This window comes from Antechinus flavipes, chromosome 1 (genome assembly GCF_016432865.1).
Source record: "Antechinus flavipes isolate AdamAnt ecotype Samford, QLD, Australia chromosome 1, AdamAnt_v2, whole genome shotgun sequence".
In the NCBI taxonomy this organism is placed as follows: Eukaryota; Metazoa; Chordata; class Mammalia; order Dasyuromorphia; family Dasyuridae; genus Antechinus; species Antechinus flavipes.
This window is the reverse complement of record NC_067398.1, coordinates 57,291,645-57,312,227: the sequence shown is the minus strand read 5'-3', so window position 1 is coordinate 57,312,227 and position 20,583 is coordinate 57,291,645. Positions and strand designations below refer to the sequence as shown.

The window sequence follows — 20,583 nt, the reverse complement described above, 5'->3', positions numbered from 1 at the left end:
GATAGATGGAGATGGACTAGGAAGCTGATTGAAGGTGATATCAGAAGGGATCTCACTAAGTCTTTTACAGGAGAATAAGTTGTTTTCTTGTCTCAAACTACCTGACTTGTCTTTTCTGGGTATAGCTGATGGAAATTGAAAGTTGGCTCTTTCCCATGAGTTCTCAATACCAGGAATTCTAGTTTTTGTGAAAATTTATCACCTTGGCCTTCCTTCTTTTGCTTAACTATGGGAGTATGGGTATTCATCTTTGTAAAGCATTTTATATCTTATACTCCCCATCTACCATCTGTGTCTCTGTATGGGTCTCTGGACATGAGCAAAAACCAGTTACCCAAAAAACCCCTCTTTCTTTGTCTTCAAAGCATGAGGAACTATTAAATTAATTTATAGACTGCCCATAACATGAGACTCAAAGAGATAACTGATAGGTCAGATTCAGGGAGCAGAATGTTTTCCTTTTCTGAGATGAAGGACCAATTCCATTAGAATAACATTGCCAAGTAGCATGAGGGAGCTGCTGACCCTCTGGATTCTGTTGGAGGGAGGGATTATATTGAACTAAGTTTACTTTTATTATCTCCCTGAATTCCTAAGGAAAAGGAAATGGAACTCCCAGCATGCCAAGGGATTTCCCTAGCTGGACTACATAAGTAGATTCCATAGCTATGGGGATTGTGTAGAGAAAATAGAATTCTGTCTCTTGGATCCCTATTGCTCTAGAAGCAAGGATGCTGAACATAATGTAAGGAATATTATACAGCAAAAAGGGTCCTGTATTTGGAGGCAGAGAACCTGGGTTCAAAACCCAGCTCTTTTCCTTATTCTATTATCCTTGTGTAACAAGTCACTGAATTTCTGTAAACCCAGAAGCCTAGACTAAATGATCTCTAAGATCCCCTCCTAGCTATAAATCTATTATGCTATGATAATTGGTAAGAGAAGAGAGACATAGATGGCCCCAAAGAGCCTATGAACCTATAGGAAGACTTTTAGGAAACAAGTCCCAGACTTGGAAGCAATAAGAAAACTTTTAGGGTCCTGGTATAAACTTTACAAGTTGAATTTTCCTAAGTAGGATGACAAAATTAAAAGTTGCTAAAGAGGCCACCTATTTCCTATCGGAAACTTCATTTCCAATATGCTGTCCCAAATAATTCACAAAAACAAGAGAGAGTTTAGTTCTTTTGCTCCCCTGTATAATAGATTTAGTCCTTTGCTACTCCTCTATTGGGTATGTGGGTGAGCACATGGATTCTCTTCTAGCCCACAACCACTCCCATGCCCATTCTGTCTCTGGAATTCTGGCTTTCCAAATTCTTGAATTTGTCAAGTATGACACTGCTCAGAAGGCTGAAGTTCAGGAACTCTTGACACTTTTCCAGACAATTTGGTTCAGGAACTCCTGGTCCTTAGACCATGTGGTTCCCCTCTTTATAGTTGGTATCTCTTAGGCAGAAAGACTACACTATTTCCTCCATTTTTATCTAGGTTGAATCTAGAAACTTGAAGGTCATGCATTCTTGGCTGCATATATTCAAGCATGCATCCAATTCCCATGTGCTTCTATGTCTCAGAAACAGTTGTTACCCACCATTGGGTAGAAGAGGAGTTGGGGAGGTTATATGCGTGCACACATTGTTTACCCACCGTTATTCTTCCCCAAGTCTCAGGATTCAGGTTCAATTTTATATCTCTTGCTTTCTCAGCAACTCCCCAGAAAAAGCAAAGGGATAAGAAAACTCAAGTTTTCAATTAGCCAACATATGTTTGTTAAATATCTACTATGTACTAATCACTGTATTAGACCCTTAGCACATAAATAAACAAATATGGAGAAAGGAAAATGAAAATTTTTTAAAGTCTGAGCCAATCAAGTCAGCCCCAATCACTCCACATTGAGTTATTAAGACTCAAATGACTGTGTCTCTACCCTTCACAGGGAGAAATTATCAAAGTCCCAATGAGCACAAATGTTGTTGTTGTTGTTGAGTTGTTTTCAGTTGTATCCAACTCTTCATGACCCTATTTGGCATTTTTTTAAGTAAAATACTAAAATGGTTCCCCATTTTCTTCTCCAGCTCATTTTAGAGATGAGGAAACTGAGGCAATCAGAGTTAAGTGACTTGCTCAGGGTCATATAGCTAGTGAGGCTGGATTTGAATTCAAATATTCTTGACTCCAAATCCATTGCTCTATCCATCTATTGCCTTTAAGAGATTATCACCTTATAAATTCATCAGCATCCTTAATCAGTTCCTCACATGTGATACTTTTCTTCACATTGAGCCTAATTCTGCTTCTCTGCTTCCACCCAGGAACAACTGTATGGATCAGTAGGTAAAGTACTAGGCCTGCAGTTAGGAAGACTCATTTTCCTGAGTTCAAATCTTTACCATCCTAGGTACCTTCTTTTATATGCTTTCCAGGTTGTCAATGTCCTTCATAAAGTAGGGTCCCCGGAACTGAACATAATATTTTAGATATGATTTGACTAGCCCCAAGAAGATTTTATTATGGACATTAGAGCTCTTAGTGAAGCCGAAGATAACATTAGTGTTTGTGGCTGCCATGCCAAACTTAGAATACTTTGCTAAAGTCAAAATCATTTACTAAAATGGTCTACTAAGGACATAGTTAAAAAAATATTGCCCTCATCACCCTAGGGTGCACTTTCCTACAAATATACAAAGCATATGTAAAGAACTGGGCAGTCCAATAGGTACAATACTGGAAAAGTGTATAAGGAGGAAACACGCATGGCCAAGGCAACTCATACTTCCAGCACAGCAGTGTCCTGATGTCTTTTTTCTTTTTATAACACCCCAAAACTGCTTCCCCTCAATGTTTCTGTTAGGCATGTCACTCTGGGATTCCTGGGTCTGCTCCTTTCAACAACTTAACACAGTGCTACAACCTCCTTGGGTATTCTCTCTTTTAAGCATTATATCTTCTTCTAGGACAGCTGTTCAGTTGTCAGTGCTGATGGGAGGTGAGAGAAAGTTTCCCCTTCTCTATATTAAGAAGAGGTGCAAGGTAAAAGGCCAAGTGTTATTCCTTCTAAAGAGTTCTATCCTTTCTTTGGGTTGTTTCTTCCTGAATATCAGATAGTGATAACTCTTAACTGAGTCCAGAGAAATTTGGCTTGCTTTTTGAAAGAGCAGGAGAGATCCTTCAGCTAGCTATAGCCGACCACCTATATAATTCTTACAAGTTAATTGAGGAACATCTTCACACTTCCTAAAGGGTAAGGAAGTGTGAACGCTTCTTTTTAAAGATTCAATTTCATTTTATTTTCAAATCCAAATTCTCTCCATTGAGAAAGCAATAAAAACAAAAGCTCTATGACAAATATATAATAAAGCAAAATAAATTCCCTCATTGACTATATCAACAAAAAATATATACTTCATCCTGCATTTTGACTCCTTCATTTTTCTATTTGGAGATAAGCAGCATGTTTCATTATAAAATTCCTCTGAAACTGTGATTGGTCACTATGCTGATCAGAATTCCTAGGTCTTTCAAAGTTGTGTGTCTTTGTAATATTGTGGTTATTGCATAAACTGTTCTCTTGATTCTGTTTCCTTTTGTCTACATCATTTCATATATTGGATACGGATAATGATAATGATGATGATGATGATGATGATGATGATGATGACATCAAATAGCTAGAATTTATATAGTATTTGAGGATCGCAAAATGTTTTACAAAGACCTCATTTTCTCCTTAAAACAATTTTGGGATATAAGTAATATCATTGTCTCCATTTTACAATTGAGGAACTGACACTTTCCATGTTTCACTGAAATCATCCCCATAATCATTTCTTAGAGCACAATATTATTCCATCATATTTATACACCATAATTTGTTTAACAATACCTCAATTGATAGGTGCTCCCTCAGTTTTCACACACATAAAGAACTGCAGGGCAGCTAGTTGGTGCAGTGGATAGAGCACCAGCCCTGAAGTTAGGAGAATCTGAGTTCAAATCTGGCCTCAGACACTTAACACTTCCTAGCTGTGTGATCCTGGACAAGTCACTTAACCCCAATAGCCTTAGCAAAAAAAACAAACAAAAACCCTGCTACAGATACTTTTACATATATGAACCTTTCTTCTTTCTTTGCTTTCTTTGGACCATGAACATAGTAGTGGTAGCATACACACTTCTTTACATTTCCTTTACATTGGCCCATCAAAGTCTGAAAGGGATTCCTACCTTTACAGAGTAGAAATGGGCCACTCTTAATTTCACTCTCTATATAATAAATCTGAAAGATACTTGCCCCATTATATCCTTTGATTTCATACTGTGGGTAGGAGGGACTCAATTGCTCTGGGATTTGCTGATTAATCTCTTACTACATCTTCTTTAACTCTATAATTCTAACCTGTTGAGGTCAGAAAATTACAGAATCTTAGAAGAGGACCTCACTAGCAATCTAGTCTTTTCCATACCTGTACTGGTGGCATAGTGTATAGTGCTGGACCTAAATTTGTTGATACATAAATGCTAGCTATTATTATTTTGTTAAAAGAATTCTCTTGATAAAACATCCAACAAGTGGTCATCTAGCAGCCCACTCTAGTTTGGAAAATTTGAATTGGAAGCAAGCTTTTCAGGAAAGCAAGTCTTATTTTGCTCCTGATTCTGCCCTCTGCAGCCAGACAGAATAAATCTAGTTCTACTTCAACGTGTCTTTAGACACTTGAACACAGCTAACACATTTTCAGACCTTCCTTCTTCAGGCTAACCATCTCCAGTTTCTTTAATCTATCCTAATATGGTATGAACTTATGGCTCTCTTACCATTCTAACTGCTCTCCTCTGGATAATACCTGATTTACTTTTTTAGGATCTTCTGTAATTGTCACCCAATGTGTTGTCTATTCCTTCACACTCTGTGGCATCTGGCTTTATCTAAATTATTGATAAAAATGTAAGCCAGATCAGGGACAAAGAAAAATCCTTGGAGTATTTCACTGAACACATTCCTCTAAACTGATTTCAAGGTATTATTGATATTCTTTGAGGATGACCATCCAACAAGGTCTGAATCTATCTAAACTGTAATAATATCTAGCCTATATATTCTACATCTTTTCCATAAGAATAGCATGAGAGATACTGAATATTTTGCTGAAACTTAGATATACTACTGTATCTATGGCATTCCCCTTGATCTGGTTACATTTAAAAAAAAATAAATTAAACTGATGTGACTTGATCTATCAGTGAAGCCAATCTGTCACTTTATGATCACAGCTTTCATTTATAAATGGATAATAACAAATTATCTTTTTAATAATATGCCCTATGAATAACTTACATCAAATTGTTTACCTTCTCAGTGGAGGAAGGAGGGAAGGAAGGGAAAGAATTTGGAACTCAAAATATGAGGGGAAAAATGTTAAAATCATTTTTACAAGTAATTTAGGAAAAAACAAAATATTAAATAAAAAAGATAAAAGTAACTTTAAAAGAATACACCCTAGATCCTTGTTAGGAGTTGAATCTCACCAGATTAATTCATAGAATCTACTCTCTTCCTTTTTTTGAAAACTGGGGCATATATCCTTATCCAGACTTGTAGCACTTCTCTAATTCTTCCCAATCTCTCAAAAATGGCTGCCAATAGCTCAGCAACCAGATTGCTGGGTTCCTTCACTACCCTACAATGTACTTCTTCAGCTACACTTTGAAAGCAACTAGATTCTTCCATTGCTATCTCATTTAAAATGGGTTTCAATTTCCCATTAATCATTTTTATTTCATCTTTGTTAGTCCAAACATCATTCTCCTTGGCAGAAAAATAGAAAGAAAATAAGTTAGATGGTTTTCATTTCTTTTTATTGTTAACCATCATTGTCACTTTGAACAGTGACGTAGCATTTGTTTCCCCACAGCATTACTTTTTTTTAAAAAAAATCCACTTTTAGTCATTCTTTACATTCTATCAATCTCATAATCAGATTAAGAATAGCAGTGTTCCTTGATGTTTTCTCCACCACTTGAAAGATATGGGGATGTTGGTGTATGGGGGGAATGTAACTTCAAGATAAGGGCCAAAGGCAGCTTGCCCCTCAGCAGAGGCTGTCACCCTTCCTGTCTCAAGTCTCTTTCCATTCCAATCCATTCCACACTCAGTTTCCAGGGCAATTTTCCTGAAGCTATAGGCCCAACTTAATAATCTTCCTGCTCAATCAACTTCAGTGATTCCCTATTACTTTCAAGATCAGTTTTAAAGTTCTTTGATACTGAAATCTCTTCACAACTCATCCCTTGGACAATCTTCCATTGCATTCTCCTTCCATTGCATTCCCTTCCACATTTTGTACAAGCCAGCCATAATGGCGCACGTCCTCCTCAGACACAACCTTCCATTTTCTGTCTCCATGACTTTGCACTGACTGTTTCCTACACCTGGAATGCTCTCCCACCTCACCTCCTTCTTGTAGAATCCCCAACTTTTTGTAAGATTCAGTTCAAGCAACACCTCTGTGAGGCCTTTTCTCCTTCCCTATTGCCAGTGGCATTTCTTTCAGGTTACTTTCAAACTATGTTATGTTGATCTCATTTCCATATTCTCATTTAAATATGATATTTCCAGTATTAGAATTAAGTTATTTGAGGGCAATGACGATTTTTGCTTTTTATTTGCATCTCCAACACTCAGTACCTGGAATGCAATAAGCATTTGTATGTGCTGGTAGGTAAACTGTTCTTTTAGAAGAAAGTCTAATCTTCCCAAGATCTATTTTAGTTCTGATTTCTATCTTACTATCTCAGTAGTATCTATGAAGTCAAATTTGTATTCTTAGGTTAGACTCCAGAAGTCACCCATCCTTCCGACATTTGTATGCACAAATCTAAGGTTGTCAGTTTGTATTTCTGGTTCCTTTCTTGGAGTTGATTTTCTAAAAATTACTATATGTTTCTAATGCTATTTTTACCATATTGTAGCTGCTACTGTCTGGTATACATATAATATTTTTACCTTCTTGTTCTCATCCCCAATCAAAGACCAATTATCATTCTCTTTTAAGCTGTGATAAAAATTCTAAATTGTATTCTCAGACTCTATATTCTTAATTAGCAATTTACTTTCCATATCTGCCATTCTTTCTCAAAGATCCAGTCTTCAACTAGTAACTGTGGGGAAAATCTCACTTGTGTCCCTGGAGATCTTCACCTTCTTGCCAAACACTTCATCATCTCAAGAAATATGGTTTCAATTCCTTCTGGCAGTGCTATTTGCCCCCACCTGTATTTCTGGCAATCAGCATCAGTCAGCAAGTTACACATGTCCTGTAAAATTCTTCATCATGTCCTAGACATATAAGCTAGGAAGATGACAGACATCAATTGTTAATATAAGGTCAACAAAAAACAGCTTGAGTATTTCTCACATAGGAGTCACTAATCACTACTACATATATATTTTCCCTTTAACCCTTATTGGCTGATGTCCCTCCAAGCGTTTAACAATTGGTTCTCAAAAAAATGCAGCCATAATACATTTTAAAATTTAATTTGAATCATTAACATTTCCCTCATCACTTTCTTAAGTCTAGACAATCAACAAAGCAATAAATCCAGTCAGTTCATAGTTTTTGCCAGTTGTAAATGCTTACATTGAAAATTTAATAATCTGTTCATAAGTAAATTTGAGCTGGCTCCAGCACACCTCTGCATATCCCAGAAGGTCTAATTCCTCCCTTTGCAGAGATAACTGCATATGTATAGTTAGCTTCTTCTCTTCTTTTTCACGTCATAATATTCTGCTTTCCAAATCCCTAACACAGAGATTATTTTCTATCTCTTCAAATCTTTTTTGTTCTTTCTACATAAAGTCCTTCCAATTTTTTTCCCCAAAAAAACATTTTACCCTCTCTCACAACCTGGAAAATGGAGAAACATTTCTCAAGTCTCCTTTTTCCTCCTCTATTAAGAAGGAAATAAAACAAACCACTTTTGCATACTTAGTGGTTACTTGAACCATAGCTGAAAGAAAAATTTTATGCCTTTTCTTCAGTTCTTTGTAAAATGTTCTTTGCCTTCTGGGATAAGCATTTACTATTTGACAAAAATTGCTGAGAACACTAGAAAATAGTAAGTTAGAGACTTGGCATAGACCTACATCTCATACCAAAATAAGATAAAAATGGGGACATGATTTAGGCATAAAAGGTAATACTATCAGAAAATTAGGAGATCTTTGGAGAAGAGAGGAATTTGTGGCCAAAAAAGAATTAGAGAACATTATGAAAAGCAAAATGGATAACTCTTATTACATTAAGTTGAAAATGTTTTGCACATCTGCACACATATATTGTATCTAGAATATACTGCAAACCCATTCAACATGTAAAGGACTGCTTGCCATCTGGGGGAAGGGGTGGAGGGAGGGAGGGGAAAAATCGGAACAGAAGTGAATGCAAGGGATAATGCTGTAAAAAATTACCCTGGCATGCGTTCTATCAATAAAAAGTTATTAAAAAAAAAAGCAAGAGACAATTAAGTACAAAAAAAGAAAATGTTTTGCACAAACAAAACCAATGCAGTCAAGATTAGCAGGGAAACAGAAAGCTGGGGGAGGAGGGATTTATATCCAATGTTTCTGATGAAGGCCTCATTTCTAAAATATATAGAAATGAGTCAAATTTATAAGAATACAAGTCATTCCCCAATTGATAAATGCTTAACAGATAAGAACAGATAATTTTCAGATGAAGAAATTAAAACAACCCATAGTCATATGAAAAACTCTCTAAATCACTATTCATTAAAGAAATGCAAATTTAAAACACTCTGAAATACCATCTCATACCTCTCAGATTGACAAAGATGACAGGAAAAGATAATGATAAATGTTGGAGAACATGTGGGAAAACTATGACATTAATGCATTGTTGGTGGAGTTGTGAACTGATGCAACTATTCTGGATTGTAATTGGGAATTAAGCCCAAAGAGCTATCAAAGTGTGCGTAATCTTTAATCCAGCAGTGGCACTATTAGTGCCACTATCCCAAAAAAAGTCACAAAAGAGGGAAAAGGACCCACATGTGCAAAAATGTTTGTAGTAGTCAAAAAATTGGAAAATGAGTAGATGCCCATCAGGGAATGACTGAATAAGTGATAGTATATGAAATTAATGAAATATTATTGTCCTATAAAAAATGATGAGCAGGTTGAGTTTAGAAAGGCCTGGAAAGATTTACATGAAGTGATGCTGAGTGAAACAAGCAGAAGGGAAACATTGTACACAGCAACAGTAAGATTGTGTAATGATCAACTATAATAGACTTGTGTTCTCAGTGGTTCAGTGATCCAAGGCAATTGCAATAAACTTTGGATAGAGAGTCATCCACATAAAGAGAAAGAAAGAACTATGGATGTAAATCAACACATGCTATGTTTACTGTTTTTTTTTTCCTTCTGTTTTTTTTTTTTTTGTGGTTTTTCCCTTTTGTTCTGATTTTTCTCTCCTAATATGAGTCATATAGAAATATGTAAAAAATGAATGTACATATATAACCAAAAAAAAAAAAAACCTATTGTTTTACATTCAACTAGAGAAAATAAAAAGAAAAAAAGAGGCTCTACAGGATATCAGAAAACAATAAAATTAAATAAACGAAAAAAAAATTTAAATGCTTTCCATAGTATCTGGAATCAAGATTCTCAAACCCCATCTAAACACATACTCTGACACAAACTATATCATATCAACAGTTTGCCTGCTATAATATCTCTGGTCAAATCCTAGCTACTGGGAAAGGAAGAAGGGAGGAATAAAAGCTATTTTGGCACTGAGTGGCAAAAGTAAATTGCCTTGCCCCTCTGTGGGTATCTTCCTTTCTTTCCCTCTTTTCTCATTCTTCCCCACCTCCAGCTCCCCTTGTTGTTTTGTCTTCACCTGTTTGAATGTAAGCTCCTTGAAGGCAGAGATTGTTGTGTTTTGGATACCTCAGCACTTAGTAGAATCCCTAGTAGGTGTATAGAGAAGAGAATAAGCATTTATAAAGTGTCAAAATCTTCAAAATAATCTCATGTGGTATACAGTATTATTATCCCCATTTTACAGCTAAAAAAAAAAAAAAAAAAAAAAAAAAAACAAAGGAAAACAGAAGGGTCATGCCCAAGGTCACATCACTAGGATATAACTGAAGGCTGGATCCTTCCCCTACCTGCTTCTCTTGTGTAGAGTACTTTATCCATTTCTCTCTGTCTCTGTCTCTGTCTGTCTGTCTCTGTCTCTGTCTCTCTGACTCTCTCTCTCTCTCTCTCTCTCTCTCTCTCTCTCTCTCTCCTTTCTCCCCCTTCCCTTCTCAGTGCTAGTCTTCCCAGGACTTTCAGGACACAAGGTAGATGAATGTATACCTACACTGCTCAATTCACCTAGATGCCAGGTCTCCTTTTGGAAGAACAACTGTCATCCAGGGGCAAAGAAGTAAAAAAATGGAAATTAAATCTGGACTACAATGTTCAATAAATCATGTAAAATCAACCCAGAATCTGACTCTTTAGCTTTTAGTGTCTTAGTTCTTTCTAGAATCACACAGAACAAGCTCATCCCTTCTCTTGGACGTTACAATCCTCCAGGTGAATCATTCTGGCTAAATCTCCAGACTAAATATCAAAGGGGGAAAAGTCTGCAATAAATACATCTTAGATAGTTTTATATCTCCTAGGCATACCTGAACAGTAATTCCTTGAAAGTTCTATGATGAAGATCTTTGTACTCCATGCACCTGAATCTAAGGAAGAACAACAGGCACATGAGGTGCAGTATGGACAATAAATAGGGAAGTATTATATGTATAGTAGAAAGAATACTATTGGATTCAGAGTCAGAGAACATGGATTCAAATCCTGGCCCTGTGTCATTTTGGAAAGTCACTTTACCCCTCTAACTCTTGGTTTCCTCATCTGTAAAAAATAAATAAACAAACAAACAAACAACAAACAAACAAACAAATAAATAAATAAATAAATAAATAAAAGAAGGATTGGACTAGATGACCTCTAAGGTCCCTTTAACCTCTAAATTATGATCCTATTACTGTTAATATTATGATTAGAGTTGTTACTCCAGTAAGTAATGACTTATATAAATATAAATTAAAACAACTCTGAAGTTGCATTTCACATAGGCAAAGATGACAAAAAAGGAAAATGACAATTGTTAGAGCAGCTATGGGATGACAATCACACTAATATATTGTTGGTGAAGCTTTGATTTGCTTGGATCATTCTAAAAAACAATTTGGAAAAATACTCCAAAAGTCACTAAACTGTGCATACTCTATGACCTAGTGGCATATTCCTCAAAGAGATCAAAGAAAGGAAAAGTATCCATAAGTTCAAAACATTTATAGTAGCCTTCTTTGTTGGCACAAAGGACTAGAAATAAAGTGGTCCCATCAAATGGGTAATATCCATCAAATGGTCAAATTATATATATTAATGTATTGAAAAATTAAGAAATTATAAAAGATATAAATTTAGAAAATCCTGGGAAAAATTGCATGAACTGATACAAAGTGAAGTGATAAAGAGGAAAACAATGATTATAATATTGTAAAAGAAAACAATATTCAAAGATTAAGAGCTCTAACTAATCAAAACTCTGAAAGAATCCAAGACAATACCAATAAACTTTGGATAGAAAATGTCATCTACATCCAAAAAAAGGAATATGGAAATTAAATGTAAATTAACACATGCTATATTCACTTTTTTCTGTATTTTTTCTTTCTCTTTCATGGTTTTTCCCTTTTGTTCTGACTTTTCTTTCCCAACATGATTCATAAAGAAATGTGTTTTAAAAGTTAATATATGTGTATAAATAGAAAAACTAAAACAATCAAATAAATAAAGGCTGGAAAAGAAAAAGAAAACTCTGAGAGTATAAACTATATTTCCTATCTTTTGAAAAGTAACGCATTATAAATGCAGAATATGCTTTTATATATGGCCAACATGTAGATTGTTTTTAACTCTTCCATGTTTATTTTTTTACAAGGGAAATCTGTCATTTTTTGGAGATAATAGAAATGTGAAAGAATACTAAGGGTTGAAAATGACTTAAATGTCAAAAGGAGACAATTTTAAATGTGCAAAAGAGAAAGGAAATTCAGAAAGGGACACAATTAAGCAGAGTAGTGCTAGTATTGTTAAATTTGAAATATACTTTTTAAAAGGCAAGCAGTACATAATATTCATATTTTTAGTCAACCAATATGCATTTATTTAGGAGCTTATTATGTGCTACTTTTGGGGGTAGAGAAAAAAAAGCAAAAAGAAAAGTCTATATCCTCAAGAATTTTATACTCTAATACATGTAAAGAAATAGATACATATGAAATACATATACATTGAATAGATAGGAGGTAATCTTAGAAGGAAAGGGCTCTAGTAGCTAAGGGATGAGAAAAGCATTTGAAACTGTAAGAGATAAAGGTGAAGATAAAACAAACATACCAGGCATAAGAGACAGCTAGTGTAAAGACAAGGGAACAAAAAAGGAAGTGTTACTTGTAAGGGTCCAAGTAGCTGGATCATCTCATGCACAGAGAGTTAAGTGTCAGAATACAGGAAAGGGATAAGGAGACCAAATTATAAAGACAAACAAAGGACTTTACATTTAGTTGTAAGCTAATAGCCACTAAAAGGGTGGGAAGTGTGTGTGACAAGATCATACCTAAACTTAAAGTCCTAAAGTTGGGAGCTGAGTGGAAGATGGATTGGAAAAGAAAGAGACTAGAGACAGAAACCAACTAGATTATTTCAATAATCAAAACAAGAGATGATGAGGGCCGGAACTAAGTCTTTACCATGTCTTGGTGAACATGGGAATGGATAGTAGAATAGAAGTGGATAGAAGAGGTATAGGAAAAATGTTTTGAAGGTACAAATGACTAGTTTGGGCAACAGATTGGAAATACACACACACACACACACACACACACACACACACACATATATCTGGAGAGAGAGAGACAGACAGAGACAGTAAAAAGAAATATAGATAGTATGGGATGAAAAGGGAAATACAGAGACACACTCATGGTTAGTGGGTATGACATACACACTTCGGCAAAGAAAACTGAGAAGGAAGAGTTATAGAATAGGAGGAGAAGAGAGTACAAGTCATAAAAACCTGGAGAGGAGAAAGTATGTAGGAGGTGATTTAACTGTGTCAAATGGTGCAGAGTTCAAGAAATATGAAGACTAAGAAAAGGCTATCAGTTTTGGCAATTAAGAGGTCATTGGTAACTTTGGAGAAAAAAAGTTTTATTTGAATTATGACAGTGGAAAGCCAGATTGAATTGAATTTAGAAGAGAATGAGAGTAGAGGCACTAAATAGAGAACTTAAAAATAATGAAAAAATACAAACCAAAAAAATTTAAGATTTTATCTCATATCCAGCAAATTGGCAAAGATGACAAATAATGGAAACAACCCATGTTGAAAGGGCTACAAAAGATAGGTGCTGTTGAGGGACTATAAAATGGTCCAACCATTCTGGAATGCAATTTGGAATTGTGCCAAAAATTTACTAAAATTTTCCTGTTAGCTAAGATATTCTACTTTTAGGTGTGTATATACATATTATTATATATTACATCATACATATTAAATATAGTATATGGTTATTTCACTTATACTTAAAAAGATGTGTATTTTTAGGTATGTATATGAATATACATATATAGATGTGTGTGCGCGCGCACACACACACACACACACACACATATATATCAAAGATAGAAAGAAATGTTCCATAAACACCAAAATATTCATAATAGCATATTTTAGAAGCTATATGTGGCACATGAGTGCAATAGAACACTATTAATACTATAAGAAACAATGAAAGCAAAAGATTTGAGAAGAACAAGAAGACTTAACTAAAGGAGAGTGAAATAAGAAAATAACAATAAGAAACAGGAAAACAACAATGCCTACAAAAATGGAAAAATGGAAACATTAAAAAATAAAACCTGTCAGTGGCTACCTGTGTGCCACACCCCTTGACTTGACACTTAATTTTCTGTATAATCTTTACCAACTTACCTTTTTACCATCTTTTATCATCTTTCCATTATTCTTCTAAACAAATCCTTGTGTCCAGGAAAACCAAACTATTTCACATGTACCAAATGCTTAATACACTTTCCTGTTTATATACCTTAGCTCATGTTATTCTTGCTTCTTTGAATGTCCTTTTCCTTCCATATCCATCTAATGAAAATCTACCAGCTGGCATGGGCTGGACCTGATTTATACTAATCGCATGGTAGTTTAGATCTGAAACAGAAATGAAATGAAACTCTTGTAATCCATCTAATAGTTAGCAAAAAGAAATTTACCTAACCCTGGCAGGAGAAGGCCAATCAAAACAAGGAATAGAGTCCATCCAGGATAAAGCATCAGTTCAATCGGATATAGTTTCCCAGTGTGTTTCATGTTGATAGTCTGTAGTCACAAGGAAGAGAAAGGAGCTCTAGCCCTTCATGTTCTGGATGTTTTGTACTCAGGTGGCCAGGAAGCCACATCAATGTCTCAAACTTTTATTCAATGAGTCAATTATATCTTTTTTTTTCTTTTTGCTGAGGCAATTGGGGTAAAGTGACTTGCCCAAAGTCACACAGGCCAATTATATCTTAAAGGCAATTTTTATACCTTTTAAGGAAAACTAGGCAATTTTCTGGTGAGGGTAGGAGAATTAATTACTATACAATCATTCAAGGTGCATTTTGGAAAGGTATTACCTCCTCTAAGAAATCTTCCCCTTCAATCTCACCAGCCCAAAGCTATCTCTTCATCCTTAGTAAAACCAAAGTATTTTGATATAACTCTTTTAAAAAAATTTAGAATATCATTCTTTGGATTAGTTGTCTTCAGACAAGCCATGTTTCTCCCATTATATTGTAAACATGTTTTTCTTTATATATACACACACACACACACACACACACACACACACACACGTTAAATTCTTTATATGCTTCCTGTACACAGTAGACATTCAATAAAAGTTTGTGGAGTGATTTAGTGGATAAATGAGGAAGAGCCATTCATTTCCCCCATCTTTTTTCGAAAGTCTTGTTGGACATTTGACAAAATATCTTTCTCACAACATCCTTGCTGACAAAAGAAAAAGGTGTGAATTAAGTGATCCTTAATTTGGTAGGTTTGGAATTGATTCAGTGACCACAAAAGATGTTCATTTGTGAGCCCAAGACATTAATGGATGGAAGTCAACCTGAAGGACTATTTCTAGTACAAAGATATACTATATTTTTGGCACTGTTCAATTTAACATTTTTACCAACAATTTGGTATAGATTGTATGCTAATTCAATGTGTAGATGAGAAGGAAAAAAAAATGTTGGATGATAGAAACAATATCTAGAAAGCTTCTAATAGGATGCTAAAATTTCATTTAATAACATTAAAAATAATAAACATAAAAGCTCATCCTTAGGTTAAAAAACCTAAATACATTTTACATACAAATGTATATTCAACTGTCCATTTCATATACAATCTTCTTTTTTTGTTCTACCATGAGGAGGGAATGATCTTTTCTTTGGTGTTTATGAAGTTGATGAAAAATAAATAAATGTAATGATCTAAAAACCTAATTGTACGAGTACATGGCATGGGAGAAAGCTATTTGACAACATTTCATCCAAAAGGACCTGGAAGCTTTCTTGGACTGCAAATTCATTATTGGTCAATAGGATAAAGTTGTGGGGGGGAGGGGAGAGAGAGAAAGAGATAGAGAGAGAGAGAGAAGGGGGTACAGAGAGAGAGAAAAAAGAAACTCTTAATAATTTTAGGCTATATTAATAGAAATATTTGGAGCAAAGAAATTTATATTTCTACTATAATTTTCCTTGATCAGATTACATGGAGAGTATATGTTCAGTTCTGGATAACATTTAAAAAAAGATAATGATAAACTGTAATATATTGTGAGGTGGATGACAAGGATAGTGAGGGACTTGAAAGCCATGAAATAAGAAGACATTGAAGAAATTGAGGATTTTTAATGTGAAAAAGATAAAACTAGGGAGCAACATGATATGTATCAAATATTTGAAAGATTTACATATGAAAGAGGATTAGATTTCTTTTGCTGGCCCTAGAAAGCAGAATAAGAAACAGTGACAAAATGAGAGATATATTTTAGCTAAATACCAGCACAAAACTTCCTAACTATTAAAACTGCCCAAAGGTGGAATGGACTGCCTCAGGAGGCACTAGGTTTCCCCATCTCTGGAAGTTGTCATATGGAAACTAAATCTCCATTTGTGAGGGACATTGAAGCAGAAATTCCTATTTCAGTCATGTGTTGGGCTCAATAACCTCTGAGGTTCTTTTCACAACGCTAAAAATTCCATTATTTTTATGGTCATTGAATCCTCTATAGAACATTCAGGATTGAACGTGCATCTGAAGGACTTGTGGGCACTATATTTTCTGTCCCATTCTTGACTCAGGTGGAAGCTCAGGCCAGTCACTTCCTCTCCTTGACCCAGTTCCTTCACCTGTAAAGTAAGGAGAGTCAGTTTCTCGGCAACATTTCTCTTTCCTTCCTTGCTTTCTTTCCAATCTCTTTTGGGTGTTTTGAGGCAACCATAGGCTTTGGAGCAACTTGAATGAAAGAGGTGGGAGTGGGGGGGGAAAAAGGAAAAGGATGTAAGAGAATGTTTTCTTGGTTTTTTATCTTTAGGTTTTAGTTAATATGTTCTCTAGGAAGCATCACACTTTCTTTCATTATTTTGCTTCTATGATGATTATTTTGCCTTTATATAGACCCTGATATTTTCAAAGACCTTGACAGTAGGTAATTATTTAGGTAATTAGATGGGAGTCCTCTCTCTTCAAATATGCCTAGAATAAAATTACACCAAAATAGTAGCACAGACGTAACTATTCTAAGTATAATTACTTTCACACTTAATAATTAATCTGCCTTAATTAAGACCACACCCAGTATGATATTTCAGGATTTCACTTTGGTTGATTTTCTTTACCTGTAAGCACTTCTAATTTTCTATTACTTTATGATTCTTATCAGAGTGGGTAGAGTAAAAGAAGCTGATAGAAAGGACATTGGTACAAAGGAAAGCATACTGATTCTGGAATCAGAAGTCCTGGGTTCAAATTCTGCTTCTGAGACTTGATGTGACCTTGTGGACTAGAAAGTCTCTGAGATTCCTTCTAAATCTTTGATCATATAATGATCCTATGCAGATTTCTTCAAAGTAACATCCCAAAAAGCTGAATACCTAGCTGATTAGCCCAGACAGAAGAGGGGAGGAGATAGAATAGAAAATGCTCAACTCATTCCCAGATTCCAAATTCAGTCCCAGTAATTAGCTCCTGATTTCAGCAGTCAACAGCTATCTTGTTTTTATTTTTCCACCAATGCTTCTGAAATCCATTTCATTCTAACCATCTTTTTGGTAGACACAGAGAAAAATACGTCAATTCCCTTAGGATGTCCCTGCTTGGGGGTGCAAAATAGGGCAGTGAAAGAACATTACCACTAAGTCAGGATGATAGGATCCCAAGGGAAAACAGAGAACGCGTTTATTCTACTGTTTTACATTTCTCTGCAAAGCCTCCATTGGCTAATCCAGGAGACAGTCTGCAGTCAGTACAGGGATAGGAAGAAGACTAGAGCAGCAAGTACCTTAAAATAGTTATTCAACAGCATTTAGGACATACACAAGCACAATTTAAAACCCTTCTCTGGTGACCATGTCATAATGTACAACACTATCTCACAGATATTGCTAATTGTTTTGGAAGCAGCTACATAAGATCCAACGGTGTGACACAAACACATGTACAGCTTTTGCCCTTGTGGAGTAATCATGTAGGACCTGTCCCTCAGTAGATGAAATAGTGTGAGATTACAAAAATGTTGATGGAATGAGAGTTAGAAAACCAGAGATCTCATCCCAACTCGTATACCAACCAGCCACGTGACTACAAAAAAGATTCAACCTCTCTGCGCCTTAGTTTGCTCGTCTGTAAAAACGAGATCCCTCAGGAGGCTATCCAGAGGAACAAGTGAGATATATGCGAACACACTCTGAAAATTGCAAAGCGGCACAGGAATCCACATTATCTACTAGTCCATAGGGCTACTGAATGTGAATTCCATCAATAGCTGTTGGACACCTAGCATTCACACCTACTAAGCACTGTCACACCCCCCCACTCCTTTCTTCTTTGTGTAAAAGCCTCCGAGGAGCTGGCTGGGCTGCGTCTCCTGCGTTGGCCGAATATCCTTGGGCGACTGCGGTGCCAGGAGCTGTCCAGCATCGGCTGTGTATTTCTCCCATAAGGTCACACCCCCGGTGTCATTGGGTCAAAGCCACGACGGAGCGTGGGAGCCATACAACATATTTCCAGAGCGAGTCTCTGTTTGTTCTCTCCTCATACACATGCCCAGCCCGCCCCCTGCAGCGGCGGCCACACACACCAAGCTGCCCGGTAACCACGCACTGCCCTAACATAGGCGATGGGAACTGTCCGGCAGCGCGTCACACACAGCGGCTGCGGAGCCCCGGAAGCCTTCTCCAGGGCTGTGCCAGTCACAAACACGCTCGTGCACCCTCTCGCTGTGGGGGCCGCACGGGAGCCATCCCGAGAGAACTGCTTGTCACACACACACACACACACACACACACACACACACGGGCGCTCGGGCGCTGTCCAGCAGTGCGACTGACCGCTCCTCCCTTCCCGCCCCCCACAATTATGCACCCCTGCTCGGTATGAGACCGCCCAGCAAGATTTGTGGCGTGCAGCCTCGCACACGCTTGTGGCAGGGCACCCGGGAGCTGTCCAGCAGCGTCACACACTCACCCCAACAACATTGTCACACAAACACTCCCCTGTAAACCCGTGTCTGTCACACCCACCGCAAGCAATGTGTCACACAAACACCCCCCTCAAACCACTGTCTGTCACACACTCGCACCCTGAACAGTAGTGTCACACAAACACCCCGTAAGCCAGTGTCTCACATACCGTACAGAAACCCTTCATACACACCCCCTCCCCCCGTGTAGCAGTGTCACACGCGCGCGTGCGTGTACACACACACAGGGGCTCTGTCCAGCAGCGTGTTACACACATACGTGTATACACACACATCCGGTACAGCAGCATCTCACGCACACCACACACACATACATATCTCATACAAATGTCACACACATACACACTCCGTCGGGCGCTGTCCATCAGCACTATGTCTATCACCGACCCTCCCCCTCTCATTTTCCCCTCCCCCCTTCTCTTCAGGCCTCCCCAACATCCTGCCCGTAGGCCCCATACACTCACCCCAAGTCAGCAACAGGGCGGCACGCAGCAACCGGCCCATGGTGCAGCCTCACTCGGCTCCCACAGCTGCCCCAGGTGCCCTCCTCCCCTGCAGCCGCAGCAACCCCAGAGCTTCGCCTCGGGCGTAACCGAGCGCGGAGGGCGGGGCCCACCAGGCGAGCGCGATAGGACTAGAGAGCTGTCACTCACACTGGACTCCGCCCTCTTCTTCCTTCCCTCTCTCTTTTGCCGGGCCGCATGCCTCTCGCCTCGACCGGAAGGAAGCCAGTGCTGAAGAAATCGACCATCCCCCTTCTGCCCAGCCCCGCCCTTTTCTGTTGGGACGAGCCAATCAGACGCCGAGGCCCGTCCCACGTGCCTCACATCTCTTAAGGGCCTTCCCGCGTGCGCCCTTCGCCCCTTGGCCTGGTATATATGGGTACTGGCACATGAGCCTGGCTAGGGGCAAGAGTGCTCCAACAATGGCCACAAGGTAAGCCCGGCCTTGCCTTTAGAATTCAGGGGACAGGATCCCCTCAGCCAAGGGTTGGTTTGTTTGGCTGCAGTCATACTAGAACCTGGGGGAGACCTAGTCCCACGGGTAGTTTGGAGGCCCTGGTAAGCTGGGGAGGGCCCGAAGCCAACTCTCAAGTAACTAGCGCCAGCTTCATAGTCAGCCCAACAGTACAAGGTCCACTCTGGCGTTTCCCTGAGGCTCCAATCCTGCAAGTACTCATGGCCCCCTTCTTCCCAGGGCTGACAAGGCCTGACTGCGCTCCAGTGGGGCAGGGAGGTACCAGTCAGTAGAAGGGTCTGTTTCAAACACTCAGATCTGGAGCTTAAAGGGCCCATCCAGTCCAAACTTACTGCAGATGAACAAACGAAGGACCAGAAAAGCTACAGCTTGCCCAAGTCTTCCTCACCAGTCAGCTGGTGAAGGACTAAGGGTCCTTCCCCACAGACTTCCCCAATGGAGGAACCCAAAATGTTTGAAGATACTGTCAGAAACGCTCAAAATTAAAAACTGATTTTATGCAGCAAAAGCCTTCTCGAAGTCTCATTGGCATTCCTAACTCCCAGTGAGGCAATTGCTGCAAATACTATCCCCATTTTACAAATAAACAAATTGAGGCTCAGAAGTATCTTCACAACTCCAGGCCCAACACTTCTCTCTATGCTCACCTTCTCATGGGACCCCAGAATGGTGCCA

General features: G+C 37.9%; 1 protein-coding gene across 1 annotated transcript in view; it reads right to left on the bottom strand.

Moving 5' to 3' along the window:
• The window catches only part of PODXL2 (podocalyxin like 2), a 36,372-nt gene extending 16,563 nt beyond the window's left edge, over positions 1-19,809 (bottom strand). The window contains exon 1 of the mRNA XM_051983220.1: positions 19,395-19,809. Coding sequence (XP_051839180.1) covers positions 19,395-19,434 — 40 coding nt within the window. The 5' untranslated portion in view covers positions 19,435-19,809. The remainder of the gene's footprint in view (positions 1-19,394) is intronic.
• Between the last annotated feature and the right edge of the window lie 774 nt (positions 19,810-20,583).